We start from the raw sequence: 24,946 nt of genomic DNA, 5'->3' as shown, positions 1-24,946 counted from the left end.
ATGATCGTGAGACAAATCACAACATAATGTACACCATGATGAATCTTGACATAATTGACACTACAAATGATACTGACAGATGAAACAAGGATATTCCACCTTTTGGAAATAGGACAGATTTTTGTGTGTAGGAGGAGCATCCTTAGCATCAAAAACAGTCAAAGCAATGCTTTTGTCACTGGACTGAACAATGCATGGTGCATAGGTTCTACATCTTGCAAGTCACATCCAGTGTCACAAATATTTGGCATTCTTTTGAGTTCAGTCGTGGAGTGCTTTAGACAGATGCTATGACCTTTGCAAACGAGGTTAGCATGCACTCACATCTATGATATTTAAGGTCATGGGTCAAGGGCTTCAAATTGTGGATTTATAACTCTTGATTTTGCTTCCAAAAGTTTACACACCTGATGCAGTGGTCTGGTGGTGATGTGGCACTCTCGACTGTAGAACATCTCACAAAAACCACCTGTTTTAACCCATTTCTTATGGGAACCTGGCATACCAGATTCCCATGGCAGCAACTGATGAGAACTTGGTATACCAGTTTCCCAAAATGTAGACAAGAGTGCCTGCATTTGTGGCCTAAATTCATGTTTATTTGTGTCATATAGCCCAGAAAAATGGCTTTGATAGACAGATTAGAGTTTCTTCTACCAGCATTTGTTCTCTTTCTGAAGGAAAACTGTGTATGTCACAGTATTATCTACCTTTTTCCAATGCAGCAGTAGTCTGTTATAAAACTCATATGAAGATGCACATAGCGATCAAGGCAGAGCTCAGGTAGATTTCTGTGTTCGCTGATGCCATTTAGGTGCCTTGTTTTGTGTATAACAAAAGAGTCTGTGAGCCCATCAGCACACACTCTATTCATACCTTGTGCCTGATATAATATCAGGTCAATCAGATCAATATTGTCATTGTTCAATGGAACATGTAGTTGACTGTGGGAAGGGGATACATGTACCGCTTGACTGTACAAAACTCATAGATTTACCACCCTCTCTGTTCTCTGTCAGCGAGCAAAAAGACTCTCATTTGGGGGCTTTGGGGGCTCTCAGAGAATTGCTGGTGGAACAGGTTAAAATCAATTCTCCATTGGAGCAACCATCAACAATCAGCCATGGATGTGTCATTCAACTGTAATATCATTACAAATGAAAATCTTGAACTGCTTATCTATACTTACAACTCCAGCCAATCATGTCCTAATTGGAATTATTACGATGGAAGCAACTTCCTTAGCTCAAAAAAGTATAGACCATCTGCAATGCATGTGTATCTAAGTAGAGTTATGACTGAAATGTTTTTCTCTAAAGCATGTCACAGATGTGATATTTGTCTAAAATGAAGTAGATCCTAATCAAATGAGTGGTGGAGAGCGTACACATGACAGGGCATAATTTATTTAGCCTCAGGCATCATTTGCTCATGAATGTCATTAGCACAGTATAATGACCAGTCATTAGTACTTTCATGTTGCGATGTATGGTACTGAAGGGCGAGGTTTCATCATTTCATTAACTTGCAAAAATGGCTGGTGCAGCAGAATTCTATCAAATAACAAGGATGATCTGCTTCACCATTTTATAAAACAAATAATGCACATCATTTTGTTCCGGCATTTAATAAATATAATTACCCACACTTGGTACGGTACCTTCAAAACAGTCTAAACATCGTCAGCTATTGCCTCATGCGTGTTTTATTATGGTACCTTTAATAGTCTTTTCCAAACATACTGTACCTTGTGTGGGTAATTCTTACTAATGCCCTCACTGACGCATACTATTTGAAAGTACATGGTTGATGAGCAAAGTTGCAATATCATTATCTTGTGCCTCAAACCACTGGTTTAAAAGGTGTCACCAGTCATTAACATATCACAACTACTGTATTTTCATCTAAAAATACTCCTAGTGACTCCACCAAAGGATAATTAATATATTCCATAAATGCTATTAATTATTTATTGATCACTTTTCCCTTCCCACAATTACAGCCAATTCAATTGATGCGTATTTCTAAATTCAAAAAAAAAAAAAAAAAAAGAAGAAGAAGAAGAAGAAGAAGAAAAAAAAAGATAAGCCAGAGTCTCCTTGTCCTGGCAGTCTGAACAGGACACCATGATGGCAATAGACCTACCATCAATCTAACTGTTTTAACAATGCTGCGGTTAAAAAGTATCTTTCTTTTACAGAGAATTTCCCTTGAGTGCAGAATGACCAAGTGCATTGTTACCATGACTGCAACAAGAGAGAGTGACTTTATACACTGAAGAGCTCTCATCACTGAAAGGGTGTACTTGGGGATCAGGGTCTATGTTCAATAAAGAACATTAGAAATAACTCTGTTTTCCCAAGATTTCATTCTCCTGTGACCTCATATCACTCAGCTACTTCTTGATATTTTGGCTGTCAAATTCTGGAAAGGAAAGGGGGGGGGGGGGTTTAGAATGACTCTACCTCAAAGTTGCCAGGAAGCTGTAAAGCCATCATGAATACATGCATCATCCGTCTATCTTTATGTTAATACTAACAGACAACTCACCCTCCAGAGACCCTTTGTTCCTTCCTGCTGGTAGATTGTCACAAATGAGTTGAACATCCCGCCGGCATTGGCAAAGCTTGCACTCTGGGCCTGCATACGCACCTGAGTCATCAAAGCCAGATAACAAAATGCTATAAATGTCTGGCTGACTGCACACTTGGTACAAATACAGTCATGAGATTACACAGCATTTTGACAAGTACATGAGTTGTTAATCCATTTATATATAAATCAAGACAAAATATACAAGGAAAAGTAGAAATTACGCGGTGCGTATGTCCCCGCCGGAAGTAGCATTTTGTAGCAAAATGTGCAATAGAGGTAAAAAATCAAGGTCAAAGGTCAAAGAAGTCAAAGGTCAAAATTCTGTGTAAAAGTTTTGAAGCCCTCACCTAGTGCCATCACATAAAGCAAACGGAATCGAAATCGGGTTAGAAATGGCGAAGGAGTAGCATTTTATAGCCAATGTACAATACAGGTCAAAAATCAAGGTCAAAGGTCAAAGAAGTCAAAGGTCAAAATTCTGTGTAAAGTTTTGAAGCCCTCACCTAGTGCCATCACATAAAGCAAACGGAATCAAAATCGGGTTAGAAATGGCGAAGGAGTAGCATTTTGTAGCCAATGTACAATACAGGTCAAAAATCAAGGTCAAAGGTCAAAGAAGGCAAAGGTCAAAATTCTGTGTAGAAGTTTTGAAGCCATCACATAAAGCAAACGGAATCGAAATCGGGTTAGAAATGGCGAAGGAGTAGCATTTTGTAGCAAAATGTACAATATAGGTCAAAAATCAAGGTTAAAGGTCAAAGAAGGCAAAGGTCAAAATTCTGTGTAGAATTTTTGAAGCCCTCACCTAGTGCCATCACATAAAGCAAACGGAATCGAAATTGGGTTAGAAATGGCGAAGGAGTAGCATTTTGTAGCAAAATGTACAATATAGGTCAAAAATCAAGGTCAAAGGTCAAAGAAGGCAAAGGTCAAAATTCTGTGTAGAAGTTTTGAAGCCCTCACCTAGTGCCATCACATAAAGCAAACGGAATCGAAATCGGGTTAGAAATGGCGAAGGAGTAGCATTTTGTAGCAAAATGTACAATATAGGTCAAAAATCAAGGTCAAAGGTCAAAGAAGTCAAAGGTCAAAATTCTGTGTAGAAGTTTTGAAGCCCTCACCTAGTGCCATCATATAAAGCAAACGGAATCGAAATCGGGTTAGAAATGGCGAAGGAGTAGCATTTTGTAGCAAAATGTACAATATAGGTCAAAGGTCAAGGTCAAAGGTCACGACTGAAATTCTGTGTACAAGTTTCAAAGCTCCCATGTAGTGCTATCATATAAAGCAAACAGAATCAAAATTGGCTCATAAATGACAGAGAAGTAGCAAATTGAAGATTTTGATCACACACGGACGCACACACGGACACACGGACGGACGGACGGACGGACACACGGACACACACACGTACGGAGCCCGTTTCATAGTCCCCTGCTCGAACTCGTTCGGCGGGGACAAAAATCAAATCAATAAGAGATAGTGAGGTGCTCTAGGTAATGCTTACTCATCACTCATCTTCATTTAAAGCATTTTATGCTCAGACTTGAGCATTGCTGAAAATACTAATCAATGAATATAAAGAATTTAGAATATATAATCAAAACATAGGGTTACCCTGCATTTTGAGGAGCTATGACGAAATAAAAAAGGCATGTTTTTCACTATATTTGCACATAGACGAGCGTGCGGAATTTGTACTTTGACACATTCCCATTACATTCTTTTTGGTCAATATTGACCGAAAACCGATAGATATTACTACTGGATGTATCAGAAATCCAAATCAAGCAAAAAGTGCATTTTCACGTTGCTAGCGAAAACGCGCGGAGGGACGCGCACACACAGAATTTTTTTGAAACGCTTAAAATTGTCTGAAACATCGAGAAAACCAGTCGGGAAGTCATTTTGAGCATTTTAAAATTTTGACGCACACGTCATGATGACCTGGGTAATAAGCATAGTACAGGACGATCAGTCGTGACTTGAACTTTATGTCTACCGGAAATGATAAAGAAATGACATTTAGTTATGAAGTTATGATCAATCATGTGACATTATCTGAAAATCAAAAAATGGCGCCTAGATGACGTCACAGATAAGTTATCGTCATGAAAATGTTATTGTCACTCAGTTTATGAGTAGTTATGTTGACTGAAAATTTCATGTCATTCCGTCACGTCATTGTTGAAATAATGCCCCATAAAATGTGGCAGAAAGAAAGAAGAATTAGAAAAAAAAATAAAGAAGATTTTGACAAACGCAATAGGTGATACGCTGATAGCGTTTAAGAGTTTAAGAGATCACCTAATTAGTAATTAATTACTCTGCTATAATTTTGAAGTAGGTGATCAATTATAATAACATTCTCACAAGTCAACAATGTACCCTGTATGTTTTTGTTGGAACCTTAACCTGTATCTCTGTTGGTATTTATAAACATTTCACATATATGGATCTGATTCTATTCCTCTTTTCATCTCATCTCACTTTTTATCTATTTCTCCTATTGTGGATGTCCTTGTGAAATTGGCAGTTTAAGAGATTGCATCAAAATGGCCTATTTGGATCAACTTAATACATATGTATATCATATCACTTATTTAGCGATGTAATGGGGATTACACATGATCTATTTTATCTTACAAAGTACTTCACTTGTATCACACGTGAGAAAATAGAATTTCCAAGGTTTGGACAAAAACAGTATCTGAATCAATATGATTTACTCTGCGAATAGCTATCTACAAAGTGTAAATTGTGGATACATCACACACACACACATAGAAGATCAGCTGTGCCTTCATGACTAATACCAGATCTTATGAGTTACCATAACTGGAAACAGGGTCAGGTGAATGCTGTACACTGAACGTACACATATGACTCTCACAGGACTACTTTCCTAAACAAGCAATATTTACACTGTAAAATCCAGATGACATCAATAAAAAAGGACTATAGCTGAATCCAGACAGACACAGTGTCACATGTTTCCTTCCTGTGTTGGCAATTTACTCACAGCAAAACAGTTGAACTTGAAGTAACACAAGTCGCTGGTTTGGACCTAAAGTACAGTCAAGGGTCTGAACTGTCTTTGGCTATTTGTCTTGGTATTTATCACCAACTTTCTGCAAACACCCTCCTAAGTGTGTGTGTGTGTGTGTGCGTGTGTGTGTGTGTGGGCGCGCTGGGGTGTGAATATATGTAGATGTCTCTACCTGGCTATCATTCCAGTATCATCCTACTTAAAAATTCAATACACAATCAGTTTGCCCACTCATGCTGTGATTATTTTTTTTCTTTAGGTCTTAAAAGCTGCAATCTTACCCATCCCCCCCCCCACCCCCTCTTATACTCTTTCCTTCTTGTTTGTCCCAGTACCTCGGGGCCAATTGCAGCAAAGAGCCACATACTTCTTTTTAATTAAAAACAGGACTACAGCCAACGAGAATCCACTGAACCTCATGCCCTTCCAACCCCTGGATTACCAACAATGACTTGACTATTGTGATAAAGACATCTCAAGGCATACACAGTACACAGTGTCCCTGTATACTTTCAGGGACAAGCAATCAGGGCCCCGTTTCATCAAAAGATATAATCGATTATAAATTTCCCTACCACACACGCTGCCATAGACTTACCATTGAAATCAACTATATAATCAATTATAAGTCTTCATAAAACAGGGCCACGGTGTGCTAATTGTACACAGACTACAAATGATACCATACTTTTACCTACCTTGAGCACATCCGTTGGGTTAGCTATCGCCGATGCAATCACTCCAGCCGTCATACCACATAGAACATTCACCGGTAGTGTCTCATTTTGTGGATTATCTACAACAATCCTCTTGAAAGAGTGGTAACAGCCAATCTTGATGGTTCCGTACACGGCTTGCCGTAGCACAGCTGGTCGAATCCTGGCAAATGTGCAGATAGAAAGAGCCAAACTTTAATGCAATTTCCTGAACATTCTGCCGACATTCACCACGAGTATAAGTTAGTTAAATTGGCAAATATGAATATTCTCTGCAAAAATGAGCCATTAACATGAACGCTTCATTTTCCGCAATCTACATTTCAAGTGAAATTGAATTCTGGTGAAATTTTATTTCATTTTGATCAATCATGCTCTTTTTATGCATCTTTATAACAGTATACATCTATCTGTTGATCTGAATCACTGGTATCAATGGATATATTCTGCAAATCCAAATTTCATCAATCGCACACATCACTAACAAAAATAACAACAACAACAACAAAGACTAACTCACTGAATTGAATGTTACATACATGTACAACATACTGAAAGGGTACTGGATACATAGTAGTGAATAGACTGACACTTTGCATGAAATTATGAGAGTTATCCTTACAGTTTTCAGGTGATCATGGGACATTTCAAATGGCATGAGGTTTTGCTATAACACAATGACCACGAAAAGGCTAGAATTCCTTTTCTTTTTCTTTTTTTCTTGTTCCTTTGTTTTCCAGCCATGTGACCCTTTGTAAGACCAGCTGGAGGATAAACTCACCAGACCACTAAAGAGTTATCATAGCGGTGACTTACAGTCCTATAAGATGTATCACAGGGCTGGCTGACAGCCCCATACAAATGGTCATTAACACACCAGTTTACAGATAAGTCCCCTTCACATTATCATCCTCTCCTCCCCCCCCCCCCCCCCCTCCCATGCCTCATCTTACTTTCATAAAGACACACAATGTACATAAAGTATATAACATTCAAAGAGTATGAGGCAAAAATGCCAATGATGCAATTTTGTGCTGAAAACCATCCAGACAAGTCTCATTGTAGACCCCGTTTACAGTGCGGGGCTGGGCCGAGCCGCGGCCGAGCCGCGGCCGAGCCCAGCCTCAATTGCGAGGCCGGGCCCCGCAATTTTGTCCGTTTACACTGCCGGGCTCGGCCGCGCTTTTGATTCAAACCTTTCCATATTTTGTCGTAGTGGCGCTCTGCTTGTAAACAAATGCAATTTGGTATTGTCTGGTTTTCAGACCTTTGCCAAATGAATTCCGTGGCGACGAAGTCGCCGTTCTTCGTCGCCGTTCGGGCAAAGGCCTTTGCCGAAGGAAAGAATCCTTTGCAGGACAAAACCACCTTAAACTATACTAGTTTTGGACGTTGAGGGGGATAATATCCTGAATAGCGAAAGATACAGGCAGAGTGTTTGGAAGCCAGACTAAAATTGGCCGCGCAATTGGCCGCACATTTGGCCCAGTTTGCGTTTACACCAAGAAAAGGCCGGGCTCGGCCGCGGCTCTGCCGCGGCCGAGACCACCTCCAGAGCGAGGCCAAATGCGAGGCCAAATTTTGGCCTCGCATTTGGCCTTTTGCGCGTTTACATTGAAGCGGGGCTGGGCATGGCCGCGGCCGAGCCTCGCACTGTAAACGGGGTCTAACAGTCAACTCCACCATCATGCTAGATAGTAAGGTACAGAGTATGTAGCATTTAATGATTAAACGTTAAAGAGGATCGGTCATTAGACATCTTCTTTAATACATATACATATCGAATAGATATCATTTGCTGCCCATGACAGTACATTAGAAAACCACTAATTAGCGCAGACCTGTAATAGAATAGAATGCCTATCAGTGAATACAATTGTATATGCACCAAAGCATACGCTGCTTACCTGTCAAATCCACTCGAGCGTGATTTTTTGGCTGCATACTGTATGTATTGCATGATGGGGCTATGAGCCAAGTGGAATATTACACAAACATAAGTACATACACTGTACATGATCGAGATATTCGTGCACAGTGTTAATACTCGATATCTGGACAGGCAATCTCTGCATCACGTTTGGGCAATTGGAAACTGACAGTAAATTATTCCTTGTTCCTTGCGATCTTTAAATAGACACATATTAAAGGGATCTATAGTTTTGGCTGAGACCTAACTTCAGGTTTCTGTCATATTTGGTGTGATGATGAGAAACCTCTTATAAAATATGAAAGAGCATGTAATCTCAAGAGGAATTTAATGTTTATTTGATGAGAATCGATATTGAAATGGCTGAGATATCCAAAAAGAGCGATCCTAATAAAAGGTGGGACCAACCTTTTATTACGATCACTTTGTTTTACTTTATTTTGGGATGTTTCAGTCATTCCAAAACCGATTTTCATCAAATAAACTTTGAAGTCCTCTATGAATGGTATGTTCTATACTATTTCATAAGTGGTTTCTTGGTACATGTATCTCACAAAAAGTTAAAAGTCTAATCCTCGTCTCCACCATTACTATACCATCCCTTTACAGTGAGGACAAGTGAACAAATAGTGTGCCTAACATAACACTGATGACTATCAGCTTTTAAAGTGAAGCCTACAGGATGTTTTCAGCAACTGTTCATACAATACTGCTTTCTTTGTGTTCCACACGAGTCAAAGCACTCAACACACTCTAAATTTATCCTCTGGTCCTGGAAAGCATTCAATGTACTTTGTATTCATGGATTGAATTTAAGGAATTTCTTTGAAGGCAATGAAAAGATACAGCCAGCTCTGAAGAATGTAATTTTCTCTTGGTTCTTTGAGTTTGAGTAAGTGAAGTAGAGCGTATTCAACAGTTGAGCAAGAGACCAAGGGGCTCAAGCTAACACTACTACTGCAGTGTGCAATCAACACTGAAATTCTTTACTTCTGAAAGTGTACAAGCTCTACGACTTGGCAGTAGGCCTTCTATCGGTGCTTCTGGTTCTTCAGGACATGAATGTAATTAACAGTTATTTCTGACAGCTTTTATTCCCTCCTTTGATTTCAAGTTTATAGGCAAGTGTGTAATTAGCTTGTGTGCACATTAGAACAAATTATTACCTTTTTTCTGCTCATGCACAAAGTGGAACTACATTGTACAATGGATGTGTAGTTTGCTTTCATATAAAAAAAACACGAAATAATAATAATAATAATGTCTAGAATCAATCTGGCAACCAGCAGCATCCTTTCAATTTATGCGTTCAGATATAAACTGAGGAGGTTGGTGGTCATGTGTACTGGAACACAGGCTTGATGACAAGGACAAATTCATAGTAGAATAATTCCCAGTTAAATACAGTACATGGTAACTTTTTCCACCATTCAAAGGACATAACAAAATCCTCTCTTAAAGGATGATGTCCAAATCTTCACAAGTTTATAGATGTGTAGCATGTATTCTGAGCTTGGAATTATGCACACTGTTTAAACTTAATTGTGCACACAGATAATAGTTATCAATCATGAAAATTTCTGCAAATAAAAAAAGAAATATATATATATAATGTTGCACAAAAGAACCGCTGACAAGGTCAAGTAAATGTTCAGTGATTTTACTGGTTACTGACTCTAGCTAAATTCTGATATCTATAAACATTAGAGAGTAGACAGGACTGAATGCAATGTACATCTGTAGCACTGTGACAGAGCAAGTGGATCAATCCTGTGTCATACATGCACCACAAATTGATGATATTGAATATCAGCCATTTGAAAGGATGACATTTCATTTTACAGCATACAGCATATAGTTAGTGCATCAATACTGCAGCCACCATATTGGCTCTATGGTATAAAAGGTGATCATTCAGCAGAAAACTGTCTTCTCCTTTGCAAACCATAATATTAAGAGATACAAAGAAATTGTTGAGTTCGCAAACCATAATATAAAGAAATACAAAGAAGATGTTGAGTCTTTGAAAATTTGTGGAAAGTTTCGGCTGTTTCCCAGTACAAACTGTTACAATCAAATATATAAGAAATGTCGAGTCTGGGGAAACTTATGGAAAGTTTTGGGAAGGGTGCTAGTCCCAGAGAGGAGGGAGAAGCACCACACGTACATGTACATGGGATTTTCCATCATGACCAGCCAGGTGGTAGTAGATAGTCGCTAAGACAAAGTAGAGTGTAGTCTAGTGGTCAGCCTGATGGTCACTTTTGAACAGGCATGATCATGGCCTAAAGCCATGTAACAGACAACTGATTGGAGGATGGTTTTCATAAATTATTAAGGGGTGGAGCATGTAAATGCTATTATATTCATTATGTTGTTGCTAGGTGTTGCTAGGTGGTGCTAGACAAAATTTTCCATAGCACCATGTGCTGCACCCTCAGAATCATTATAAATAGAATGATTTTGTTCTTTGAAGGTACAGTAGTTGATTCGAGCATTCATGTATTCATCGGTCACTCATTGAGTGGGAGAAACCCACTCTCTTATACCGCACCGGAAGACTTGTGAACTTCACCTACAAGACAATAAACGACCATCTTTGTACATATTGTACGTCACTGTCTGCTTTGAAGTTCTTCAAAGTGTCATCGTGTGGTTGTCGAGCGTGAAAGGTACGCCAGTGTGCTGAGAATGCGGCATTGCTGAAAACCATCCAGTTACAAGCACCTCATTTAAAAAAGGTTCCATTTCCCTCCATTTTATGTCTCAAAGTTACAGTAATCATGAAGCTTCTTTAGTTCAAACTGTATGTTGCTGAGGTCAGTTATTTCATGTAAAGAAATATTAAGTGTATGAAGGTTTCATCAAGAAAGATATCAAAGGACTTGACACTGCACTGAAAGTGGACAAAGTAAAATTTGATCAACAATAGCCCCTTCCACAATGAAATGTAACTGCCAAATCACAAAGAATGGAAATAGGTCATAATAATGACTGTCATTTTACAGTGAAGGTCCGAGAGTATCACAATTCTTCCAAATTGTAGATCTTACATTTCTGACATGGATGACAGAATTAATCACACATCAGACTGCTTTGGCCTCGTAGACTTACAGTGTATCTCAAAGCACAGGCATATAGGGGTAAAAACAAGTCAAACAAAACAAGCATTACTTACCCTGAGTAAAGAGCATGCACCCCCTCTTCTTTGGCAATTCTTCTGAGAGCATGGAACATGCCACGATACTTCAGGTCTCGGAAGTTTGCCTCTAGCCTCTGTCCCTGCACTTGAAGTCTTGTTTTAGTCAGATCAAGAGGAAAGGTGCCTACAGGCAGGAAAGATTCAAGGCAAAAAGAAACAAAAAAAACCTCTAGACAAACTCAGGCCATGATGGTATTATACACCACAATATACAGTTGTACCAAATACAGTTTGTTTTCCATTTTCATACAGCAGGATTACAGGTGTAAGTTGTATACTATTACAACTCACATAGAATTTACTGACAATATTTCATATCGAGGTGTAAGCTTTCTTCAATTTGTTTCCTTGAACTTCAAATGAAATTTGTAAGATCGCAACTGCTGATCTATAATCTAACAAACATGTCGGAAAAAAGAAACCAATGAGATTCAAACCTGTCATCTACTGCTTTCCAGACAGCGACACTACCACCGGGCAATCCCTGGTTGTCGGCAGTGACACGGAACTTGGAACAAATACCCACAGGTTCCTTTCTTTTTTTCCAGACATGTTTGTCAAATTACAGATCAGCAGTTGCGATCATACAAATTTCATTTAAAGAGGGAGACAAACTGAAGAAAACTCATACCTCAACTTTCACCTCTCTGCTTTAATCTCTTGCTTTCTTTTAATATTTCATATTGCATACCGTGATAGTATGAGAGGACTCGCTATCAAAAACAAGAAAGAACATGCCTATACCTACTCTTGATTAAAATGTCCACTTGGCCATTCTCTGTTTTCCAGTTTGACCTACCTCACATAATTTATCTTCACCTCTTTCTCAGCACATGGCTACTAGAGTAAATGACATGGTATGCAACCAGTGCTGCTATTACAACATAATTCTGTAAAAGCAGAATCATAATTGTAGCAAATTTCGTGAATCACTACTGGGTAAAAAATTTACAATACATTGTAATATACGAAATCATGGCACGTGATCTACATTGTATAGATTACATTAACCCTAATCAGGCTGGGCTTTTTTGGCTATGCTATATATATCTGGGGGGGGGGGGGGGGGGGGGGGGATTCTGCCCCCCCTTCAGATCTCGCCTATGGAACGCGTGATCTCGCCGAAAATCGGCACATGCGACGCCCGCGACGTATACTATCAAAATGTACTGTATGGTTGCTTCCTCCGAAAATTTTTTCTTATATTGTATATTAATTAATTATTGTAATTTATGCATAAAATCAGTTTTGGGCTCTAAATCACTTATTAATGCTCTAATTAAGCTAATTTCTTTTTAAAAATGTTTCTTGTATCATTCTCCTGAGACATAGGATAAAAAAAAATCTGTATCGAAATTCATTTCTTATGTATTTGATTGTTTTTTGAATTTCTTATGTAATTCGTTGTTTTTCGACCTTTTGTTTTTGTTTGTTTTTTGGCCAAAATTTGTCACAGACATTTTTCGAAGCTTTATTATGCTAAAATAAATTAATTTCATCCATTCTAAGTCAAGATATGAATTTTTATGTGAATTAATTGAAAAAACACAATTTGCATTGGATTTGTACACAAAATCACGTTTTGGAGCAATTTTGGGGTTGACAAATTTTTTTCAAACGGGCGTCGCGTCAAAACGGTACGCGCGGGGCGCAACAATTTTGGTCTCAAAAGTTGCGCGATACTTGAAAGAAAAAAGCCATGAAACATCGCGGCGGGAGCTTATCGCGCCCCCCCCCCCCCCACCATTATTGAGAAATGACTGCTTCAACAGAAACTACATGGAACTTTTACTGTACATGTGTACACGTACAAGAACTCCTCCAATCAATGTATTGCCTTTAGCTAAGGAAATCTGTAATATCAAATTGCACTTTGCATGCATAACAAACACAAAACATTTGTGTTTATCTTTAGTCTGATAGGTGAGTTTATAGTGCTCTCATATAAACTTTATTTTGCACTTTGCTTTCCCGAATTCAGTCCACTATCTCCCAATTCATCTCCTAATGTAAATTTTGGCCTGTTGTGCCATACATCTTTAACGCCAATTACGTACATGCTACATTGCACGCAAAACTTTTATTGACTTATTACTTGTCATTCTCAAGCTATCACACCACACTTTAAATTGATGATGGCTTAAGAATTTCTGCCATAAAATTGATTGCATCATAAAACAGCTAGCAGGAGTGTCGCTTTCAATCTCTTGCAACACTGTGTTGCGTTTGACAACCCTAACCTGACACCATACAATACATTGATTGCATTCACTTACCACATTCTGCCACAACAGAAGCAGTTCCGCCATAAACAAATGGTTTCCAATTTGTTGCCATGGTAATGTCACACACATGTATCAGTAGTCCTAGGATACTTCAAGTGTTCAGGCCACTGAACACAAATAATAATTTACCTGTTTGCTAGCAGGTTAATAAGAAAGTTCTTTTGCGTAAAGTCACGTTATTTCTGGCTTGTTATGACAGTGAATGGGTATTTAATGTTTGCTCATGAAACATAAACCCATTGGTTTGTTTTCTCCCTCAAATATCCCCAAGTCTCATCTCCTTGTGCTTTTTCCGTTCACTTCCAAGGATCACCTGCCGATTATAATTGCATCTGGTCAGGTGGAGTCGAGAAATGATGACATCCATCATAGAAGAGGCATGGCATCCATGGGTGCTTGAAATCAGTCACCACACCCCTGTGACGACGTGTCAAGAAGATTGTCTACGCCTCAAAATATCAGTCTCTGTCAGGCTGAGATTTGTGTAGTCCACTGAGGAATCGCATAACCTATAACAGGAAATCAGAAAGAGAGAAGATAATGAATGCATGTAATATATAATGTTATACTTAGCAGAAAAAAATGAACAACAAATCAAGACATAAAGTACCAGGGAAGAATATCCCTAACAGTACTTTGGCTGCAATTTGGTACATAAACAGCAACACGCTTGCGGGTTATACAGTGCCTAAAAAGATTCTAGCTATCCAATTGTTCAATTGGTTATCATGCAACATGCAGTTAAAAGTACCATAGCAAGTGTCGCTGTTGAGCCATGTAATTTTTGTTGTGAGGAATTTGGAAATTGCATGGCTATTGTCACCTATTTCTGTATGAGGATTATAATCATAACTCATGTAGTTTTTGAACCATTGCACACCCCTGATGTCAGGATGTACACCTTTGCAACATGCACTCAATCAGTCACAACTTGTGCATAATTAGTCACTCATATTCACACCGTCAACAATTTGAACCTTTCACTTTTGCCTATGATTTGGCACTGAGCTACAAAACAATAGATTCCCTTTCATGAAATTTTGTACTACAGTACATTGTATTCAAGAATCGGTGGACCATATCCCTTGAAGTCTGAGGTGCTGTATAGAACAAATATGGTCTTTACTCATACCAGGGAGGTGTTACAAAAGGAGAGACAACTCTTCATAATACATGCAAACACGTGTTTTGGTTCAAAGCGTTACAATGTCATGCTCTGCACCACTCTAGTTACAAGGCGAAGTTCGGAGACGAAGAACGCATTTCACCTTTCGTTGAATTACAAGCTTTATTTCCCGTAAAATTTTAAATGAAATACTCGAATTGATTGAGAGTAGTGTAGGAAAGAATTCAATATTATAAACATGTATTTCTAGTTTCTTCGTAATGCGCAAATTGAAATGAAATGAAAATTACACCATCTTAAAAACCTAATATTTTTCTATAATGCGCACATTTCCGCATGTTAGTTTTCTATCCTTTTGAATAATCCGGGATATTTTGATCTTTCTAATAACATACTCCGCTAAAGCGTGCACCAGTGTGCTTTTAAACTATTTGCTGTTAAAATTGTCAGTTTTACACTGCATTTTGATTCACTGCTCCAATTCAAGGTACACAAATTCATTGTTGCCATCACATTGAAAGAGAGAGAGAGCGAAATGCAGTAGGGGCAAGTACAGTGTATTTCTAGATGTGAGAGCGCTGGTCCCGATTATTGATGCTCTCTTTTGTCAAAGCACCTGATTTCCACCTGTAGTTAAGCGCATAACTTCTCGGCGGTGCCGCACATGACTTCAAAGACTTCTAACACCTCCCTGCTCATACAATGGAACAAGATTTTGCACTAGGTGAAAGATGAGGTGCACTATTGAACTTGGCTTTGCCTCACTAAATAGAGCGCCTCTATCTTTCACCTCATGCAAAATCTTGTATCATCACATCATGCATACAGTACTCTTTAACTCTTTATGTGCCACGTTCGGACATCCGACTCAGTCGACGGCGTGCCAACTTTGCAAATTCTGCTGAAACGCACAAACCTACCCAAACCGATCGATAAATCATTAAATGCCGCTGTACAATGAAAGCGTTTCTCGCGCTTTTGTTCCTCTCATATATAGCTTGATTTTCATGAGGTGATTTACTATTACAGTAAGCGGTGTTCCCTACTGGATTTGTGTATGAATTCGCAGTTTCTGTCACTGTTTTGTGTGCAAAAGTCATGCCACTACAGTAACATATGTAGCTACTGGTCTTTTGAAAAGAAAAACAATCATAGATTTGTCATATAATTTACATCAAAGCAAAGCTTTTCCATTTTCTTTACAACTTTGCTCACTATACATTGTATGTCCAGCTTAATTCAGAAATCTATCTATAGAAGTTACATAGATTTGAAAAGGAGAGAATGTTTTCTCAACATATGACTACATTGGTGTCTTTGCATAATGTGGCACACAGGGGTTTTCCACCATGGCACATAAAGAGTAAAAGGGCACCGCTGGGTTAGGACTTTGTGTTTGCAATGTGACAGACCAACTATCTGCACATAAACATATATATGTATTGTTACCAGTATCAATGGCTTGATACCAGCAGAGGCCTGAAGCAATCAGAAATACATGTCAGGTCACCACTTTTATAGTATTTTGTGAGTGTGCAATTGCTCAATTACTAACAGAATCCATAATTTTTGTCTGCAAAAATGGTACCAGTACTTTACTAATTATGCATATTATGCAGAGATGACAGTATGAGGCACATCAAATTAGTTTTGCAATGTGTTTTTCCTCTGTTGTTGTGAAGGGGCTAAGAACTGATGTTGTAGGCTAGTGCAAGCATGGCTGATAAAGGGTGTGTACAGTTCTGGTCGAGGTGAGGATTTAGCTTTTAACATTTTGCGAGATATTCAGAAACCACTCTAAGAGATGTCAAAGAGCATGCAATCCTAAAAGGTATCAAAAGTTTATTTGATGAAAATCGGTTTTGAAATGGCTGAGATATCCAAAAACAAGGTAAAACAAAGAGATCCTAATAAAGTTGTGGCATGTCGCCTTTTATTATTATCACTTTTTTGGATATCTCGGCCATTTCAAAACCAATTTTCATCAAATAAACACTGAATCCTTCTTAAAATTACATGCTCTTTCATATTTCATGAGAGGTTTCTCATTATCTCACGCAGAAATGTTCAAAACATGAATCCCTTACCTCAACCAGTACTGTACAGTCCCTTTAAACACTCCATCCTGCAACACTTAAACCCTGATGTAAAAGTGGTTGATACTATGGACCTGATTTTAGCACTGAACGTAAAACAAACAAAAGTCACAAACAGAATTACTTGTTAATTTAAATTTCGTTGACTGCATCTTTATCTTTTTTTATCATTTTTTTTTCTTGTTGTTGTTCACAGAAATCATAGCCATGCTGTAGTACACAGTGCACTCCCGTTATACGAACGTGGGTACTACGAAATTCCAGTTACAACGAAGTAACAATTCAGGTCAAAACATTATCTGCTCTATTTTTTATTTATTTATTTCCATTCACAGGGGGGATAGCCCTTTCAGGACAAGATTGATTTTGAAAGGGGTCCACGTACACAAAGAATACAATGACCAGTGTACATGGTAAAACAATACAAATTACATAAATAGTACTTGTCACATCCAAACAAACAGGAATAAAAGCACTCAACATAATGAATTATACACACTTGTTTATTTCAAAAGCGTGGAAAGTGTCCCTAGATAAATTGAATTCTAAGCCAGAGTATGCAAATAATCATACATGATGTTAATATTAATCAATGTATTAACAACAATTAAGATATAAAACGCAGCCTCAAAACAAATTGTGTCACTTGATCGAATATCATGAGTTCTATGTGTTTTTATCGTTTATCTGTTCGGTTATAATGATTTTTTTTAAAATTTATAATGAAAGAAAACTGCTGGTCCTGAGGATTTTGTTATAATGGGAGTCCATTGCATTTACATTGCAAGCAATAGTCTTCCTAAACCTGGATGACTATAAACTGAAGTCATGACAATCTAAAATGTTTAGATTCTACACATGGACAATGCTGTAATCTATCCTAAACAATAAAGCTGTAGGAAGTTTCGCACATACGTAGAGAATGTCATCCATCAACTGCTTGAGTAAGACATTAACCTGTTCCTTCACAGGAACCTGGCACAGAAGGTACATGTACCAGGTATACCAGGTTCCTGTGGCAATAACTCACACACTGATATACAGGAACCTGGTACACATACATTGTACCAGGTTCCAAAAATGTAGACAAGAGTTAGAGTGCCTGAATTTGTGGTCTTACAGTAACTACATGTATACACAGTCCAGTCACTGTATAGCGACAGGGCTGTACCGGAACGGCCCACAACACAAGGAGAGCTCAGCGATCGAGTTTTGATACTTGACATCATTTTTTGTCACCTCAAACTCATTAAATGTAATCTTCATTAATGACGCTACATATCTATGTTATCGATATTGACATATGTACACATTTCACAACTTACCGAAAAAGAAGATTATATGTAGCATGTGCGAACGGTACATCTGATAAATCGGGAGTTCACACTGATCTGAATGCACTTTTAAAGGTCACGCTGTCGACCGTGCTGCTACCAAAGAGTGCACGCACACAATAGATCGCTGCACTTCCAGCCAGGCACACGCGCACGCATAATTTGCTGAGTGGTCAACGCGCCATTTTGAATTCTCCAACGATGAACCCCCATGGTCGGGGATTGCGCTAAAAAGTGCCATTTTTTTGTTCAATGGACTTATCGTGAGGGCTCTCTTTGTACTTATGTACCTTTTGTAATATAAGAATGCACTTTACGTAACGTACAAAGGTCTACAAAGGTCTAAAGTAATGTATAAATTGTTACAAGTTTTGTAGTTGTGTTGTGGTTCCCCACTTTGATGGCGAGGCCCCGTTTGTCTGACGCTGTGCTTCGCACAGCATCTGGTCGGGCTATTGTGGTCTAAACTCATGTTTATTTGTGTTTTCACATGCTGCCAAGAAAATGGCTTTGATACAGTTGTAGAGGGATTTGAGTTTCTTCTATCAATACCAGTATCTGTTTTCTTTCTACAGGTAGACACCTCTATGAAAACTGCGTGTATCACAGTAGACATGTACATTGCATTTGCCTTTTTCCCAGTTAAGTGTGTGCTTTGTTCTACATAGCGACCAAGGCTGAGCTCAGCAGATTATGACTTTCACTGACCCCGTTCAGGTGCCTCTTGTGTATTCAGAAATGAATGACTTTGTGAGACTATCCGGTTCAGCACATCTAGACGTCTATTGTAATCATTGGCTCATAGTACCTCGCGCCTGACTGACAGATATTTTCATTGTCCAACCCCTGTATGACAATGGCACATGTAATTTACTTAAAGTGTTTTGACCATGGAAAGGGAATACATCATACATGTATGACCAAGCGTTGTGGGACCAGACACGTACATGGAGTCACTTTGAAGGGGAAATCAAACGATTTAGCAGGTTAATTCTCATGCCGTTTTCAGAGTATGTTGTCTAGCAGAAGTATATGAGGAGTCTATATCAAGTCTTTGAGGTAAAGGGTGCATATTCTAAGTAAAATAGGTAAGTTTTCACACGCGAACTCAAGTGTCCGGAAACACAACCCATCATACCACTTGACTGCTTTCGCACAGGTGGATCACCAACCTGTCTGTTCTTTGTCGACAAGCAAAAAGAATCTCGTTTTTGGCATGTTTGGGGGGATTGAACGCTCTTGCACGTTTGGAGAATTGCAAATGCAAGAGGAACAAGCTTGATACAGTAAAAAAAACCAAGATATAAAAAAAAAATGTTCAGACACTTTAACCCGTTGAGGACGGTTTGATTTTGCTACAACACGCATTTCCCATAGACACCTGCCCGAGTAGACATACTCGGGACTCGTCCTCAACGGGTTAACAGGGTCAATGACAATGTTATCACCAAGTTACAATGATAAATATTAAAAGTGCTAGAGTATCTAGTAGCTGTCTACAGTAAATAACTTCATTTGGAGATTTTTACTTAAACTTTACAAACTACCAAGCTGCACTGGCCTGCACACTGCACCAGTCCAGGCCAGCCAGCCAGCCATGCAGCTCTCACCACAGGACAGTCACACACCACACCATGTCCCATGGCATTACACACACTACACTCTACAGGCTTCTGCATGCACTGCACAGCACAGACAGTGCAGTGACCACTGACTCTCGCATCTCGTGTCATTTTGAAGCGTAACGTTTAGAGAGCTCTCATCCCACACTTGCCTGAAATTGTGGAAAAGCTGCAGCCATGCAGGCTGGGCCAGGGTCGAGGGTTGCAGGGAGCAGGATAGCCGATCTCACCACAGTCACACACCACACCATGTCCAATGGCATTACACTACACTCTACAGGCTTCTGCATGCACTGCACATGCACAGCACAGACAGTGCAGTGACCACTGACTCTCGTGTCATTTTGAAGCGTAACGTTAGCTTGTTAGAGAGCTCTCATCCCACACTTGCCTGAAATTGTGGAAAAGCTGGCATTTCAACAGAAATGCTAGATCTGCGCATCTAATGGTATTCTGAACTTCTAGATTTTAGATTATATCTACTCACCGATCATTAATCAACAAGGAGAAACTTCCGCAGTGCAACGAGCAGTTTATCGCGTCCCGTACTGACCGCACCGGCACCGTATCCTACCAAAGCAAGACTCTACTCTTTGATTCCTCCGGACCGGCCGGTGAAACGCGACGGTTCATGAGCTAGCTGTGTTCTGTGCAAATTGACTGAGATTATGGTTTCCGTAGAGAAATCGTTGACGCGCGACGTGCGTAGACGGTGCGCTGCAGCACGGCATTGAAGTAAAATTGCGAAATTAGGTTCTAGCAAGTTTTGCTCCCTTTAATACCAGTTTTAATACTCTCTATTAAAAAACACCAAAGAAAAACAGTAGTTATATACTAACAACTACTAGTAGTATTTTAAGTGATTACTGCCTAGTTTTAACCAAAGAGTATGGAAGCTACCGCCTTTACCATTAACGAGCAATATAATGCACGATAGCCTGTATAAGTGATATATTTTCGTAAGAGCCTAATTTGGAGAGATAACGACGACCGTCGCGTTGCAGCGTTGTGTGACGGGAGGGCAGCAGCTGCAGCTGCAGAATGATGGGTCACACATGCTTAGCATACATGTGTAGAACACGACGAACTGCGATTGGCTGGGGATTTTCCCCGGTCGACTGGGTTGGCATGATCGCTGCACGTGATCGCCGGAAAGGGGGAATTTTCACTGGCGTCTTGCCTCTTCGTCCTGTAAATGAAAAAGAAATGATGAACCATGACATACAATCTGTAACAAGAATAACAGTGATACAAATTTAAAAAAGAAAGAAAGAAAAGAAAACAGTGCTGGAGACTGTTGGCAAAGTCTGGTACGTTTTGATCTTTCTTTATAGTGGGGACTACATGCCCAAAAGAACCTAACTGCAATTTCACCGTGCCATCACTTGTGTTGGCATTGACAAGAGCATGCATAATAGCGCAGCAAGCAATCTTCGATCATTGTTGCCATGGTAACTGTAATGGTAGTAACTTCCTACAATACTACTCATCTCTTCATACTCATGCAAGCCAGAAAATATTGTTACATAAAATGAATAGTACATATGACTCAAGCATTGAAATCAATACGCTGCGCAGGAATAAATAGGCCCTATATGGAATGATTTAAATGAGATTTTTTTTTGCATTTCATTTCATTTATTTTTATATAAATATATATGATCGTAAGAGCATGCTCAACTTTGTCAAGTTTACAAAGCATACATTACACAACAATTGTTTATCATTTGTGTAAGAATACACAGACGTACTGATATCATAGAGTACCCCATACATTGAGATATACGTACATGTATATGCAATTTCGTATAAATACCCACCAATTGCAATGTACACTTCGGAAGGTTGAAAAAAATAGAAAGCATGTATATTGTCAAAACGTGGATCACTATACATTATAGGGGCCTACCCAGCAAACAAATACCGTGCTTTTTTTCTTTTTTTTTTAGGTTCCGTACGTCTTCGTATAAAATGGACGTTTTTAAAACGTACATACAACGTCAAAGTTGGGACTTAGCATTAACCGCAAAGCACAGGTTTTTTGGAAACGTTTTAAAAACGTCAATGGACGATACAAAACGTTTTCATTATGTCTGCTACGTCTTCGTCCTTTATAAACGTCCACAAACGTTTTTATTTGGTCCGCTACGTGTTCGTCATTGGTGTTTTTATCATGAATATTCATCACAGTGCCTACTATGAATATTCAAATGAGAAAATGTAAGATTTGAAAACTAGACATTGAAATCTATAGATTTATGCTGGGTTCAAACTTTCTGCGTTAAAAATTGTGCATATGTTATTGTTCAGTTATTCACAATATCAAATTGTGTTATGAAGAGGTATAATTCAGAATGTTAATATAGACCTAATCAAGGTGTGTGTGATTTTAGTAACCATGTCTTCATGCATTACAACATTTTGCTGGTATACAAAAGAATGTGATACAGATTCAGCAATTGGGAATAGGATGTAGTATAGTTTAGATGGTAGGACATTATAGAAACAGGTTAGGATAGGATTATATAGGATTAGGATTATGGTATAAACATTAATCCCAAAATGTGCGTATACTAATCTTATAACTACTAGTATACTTTTTTTTCCAGGTGCCCAATAAAAAATAAACATTATAGACTTACTTAAAAGGTTTTTTTGGCGTTCTGGAACGGGTCATAAGACATTGTAGACGTTCTTAACACGTTTTTTTTTTGAACGTTCTAGACGGTTTTCAAAGCCGGTTTTCTGGACATCCGCAGAACGTCCACAGAACGTTTTCGATATTCTCGAAAGGTTTTACTGACGTCTATTTTTTTTTACGTCCAAAAAGGTTTTCTGCAGGTCCTTAAAAATTCGGAAAGTTTTTTTTTTATTGGTTTTTAAACGTTTGAAAGACGAGGACGTCCATTTGAAACGTTTTATATAGGTCGAAAACTTTCTACAAATATAGACGTTCTGAAAACGTATTGGCAAAACGTCCAAATAACGAACTTGAAACGTATCAAGAACGTCGAGAAAACGTCTAAATGTTGGCTGGGTATCACGTGATGATATATAGTAAATACTAAATATCACCCCAACTTCCATGCATGGCATACAAGTAACGAAAACAGCATATCAATAAACAGTCGGTGTTCTGCAGGGCCGGTGCAACGGAAGTGTGGGAGGGGGATTGCGCCCCCCCCCCCAAACACACACACTCTTTTTTTCTCTCTCTTTTTTTTTTAAGGTAATCGATCATTATGAGTTTGTTATTTTTATCAATCGATTTGAGGAGAAATGTGTGAGCCCCAAAATGTATGTTTTGGGGTTTTGGGTTTTTTTTTTTTTGGTCACTGATTTAACGATAGAGGACTGGCGGATGAAATTGTGAAGACCTTTTGTTGCTGTCGTTGTTGTTACCGTCACTATGTTATTGTTGCAGTTGTTGTTGTTGTTGTTGTTGTTGAACTTGTTGTTGTTGTTGTTTTTGTTTGTTTACTGGCGGCCGCTGGCTTTTTTCCAACAGACGTCAAATAGATGTTTGTTGATGGAGTGGTTTTCTGCAGGACTCACATGAAGTGTGCACCAACCATTGCAAAACTGACAATGCTAGCCTATACTAGAAGTGTTATTTCTTCGATTTTAACTAATATGTGACTTCATGTTTGCAATGCCGTTTTTTAACCCATTCCCCATGGGAACCCGGTGGCTTTTGTATTTATACTCTCTAAAAAAAATCGAGTGAAAATTTTCACTCTAAAAAGAGTGAATACAAAAAAGAGTGAATTTCGAGTGAACTTGGAGTGAATTTTGAGTGAAAATGCTCATTTTCACTCATTTTGGAGTGACGTCAGGGATTACTCGAAGATTTTGGAGTGATCCCTGACGTCACTCCAAAATGAGTGAAAATGAGCATTTTCACTCAAAATTCACTCCAATTTCATTCGAAATTCACTCTTTTTTGTATTCACTCTTTTTAGAGTGAAAATTTTCACTCGATTTTTTTTAGAGAGTAGTGTATGGGAATTGAAGGATTTCGTGAAACGGGTTATGGATAGGCCCTATACATTGATTTTCTCTTTGTGATGTCGATCCGGAATATACATACTCTTTGCCGGTGTCAGACATATTTTTTTTTTTGTCGTCAAATAGGAACCTAACCAATGAAGGCCTTGATGATGTAGGCCCCTATCTTCTTCTGCATGGTTACTGCAATCAAACTCCGATGAGTGGAACATTTTGGTTCCCACTGAATCTAATTCGGTTGAAACTTATTGTCGTCCCAGGGTGAAAGTTATATGACCTAATAGAAGGCCCAACACAAGTTCCACAGTGAAAGATTTACAGACTGCCTTATTAATTTTTGAGCTGACGAGCAATACACGAATTATATCACCGCGTCCTTTAGCCTGTTTCATAAAGAGTTGCGATTGATCTTAGGCTCGATTTATTGAGTCTATTCGATAGGATTGAGAGTAAAGGCCTGTTTCATGAAGGCACTTACACTCGATTTCAAGAGCGCTATATTTAACTTGCGATCATTCGCATAGCTGTTTATGAAATGCCAGGGGCGGATCCAGCAATACCATAAAGGGGAGGCGCCCTAACAAAATTGCCGGGGCTCACGTGCTTTAAAACAAATGAAGAGGTGGCGCCATGCTTGGGTGGCGCGCGTCCGGTAACGTGTGTCCCCCTCTGGATCCGCCACTGAATGCAGTTTGCGACTGATTGCAGCGAATATGCTCAATCTTTATGAAATAGGCCCCATGGTCCGTTTCATAAAGTCTTATAAGAGATGTAGGTCTTCGCTCAATGAATTGAAGACACACTTTTGAGAGACGTCATAAAAAGTTAATGGATTTTGTACTGGTATATTCCCCCACATTAGACTTTTAAAGATAATTAAAATGCATTTCATAAATGAGTGTGAGAGACTTTTCGCTCATAAGACACACTTATGAGAGACTTCACGAAATGGTATTGAAAGTCTCATGTGATTACAAAATTAA

At 38.8% G+C, this 24,946-nt stretch overlaps 1 protein-coding gene across 1 annotated transcript in view; it reads right to left on the bottom strand.

Annotated features, from left to right (window-relative positions):
• LOC139739045 (kidney mitochondrial carrier protein 1-like) overlaps positions 1 to 20,500 on the bottom strand; it is a 29,777-nt gene extending 9,277 nt beyond the window's left edge. Inside the window, exons 1-5 of the mRNA XM_071649657.1 lie at positions 20,443 to 20,500; positions 13,769 to 14,286; positions 11,469 to 11,616; positions 6,343 to 6,523; positions 2,551 to 2,652 (exon numbers count right to left, since the gene is read on the bottom strand). Coding sequence (XP_071505758.1) covers positions 2,551 to 2,652; positions 6,343 to 6,523; positions 11,469 to 11,616; positions 13,769 to 13,829 — 492 coding nt within the window. The 5' untranslated portion in view covers positions 13,830 to 14,286; positions 20,443 to 20,500. The remainder of the gene's footprint in view (positions 1 to 2,550; positions 2,653 to 6,342; positions 6,524 to 11,468; positions 11,617 to 13,768; positions 14,287 to 20,442) is intronic.
• Between the last annotated feature and the right edge of the window lie 4,446 nt (positions 20,501 to 24,946).

This window comes from Diadema antillarum, unplaced genomic scaffold (genome assembly GCF_040938485.1).
Source record: "Diadema antillarum isolate AM-2024a unplaced genomic scaffold, OU_Dant_1.0 seq00000781_RagTag, whole genome shotgun sequence".
Taxonomy (NCBI): domain Eukaryota; kingdom Metazoa; phylum Echinodermata; class Echinoidea; order Diadematoida; family Diadematidae; genus Diadema; species Diadema antillarum.
The sequence above is the reverse complement of the archived record's forward strand: the minus strand, read 5'-3'. Positions and strand labels throughout refer to the sequence as shown.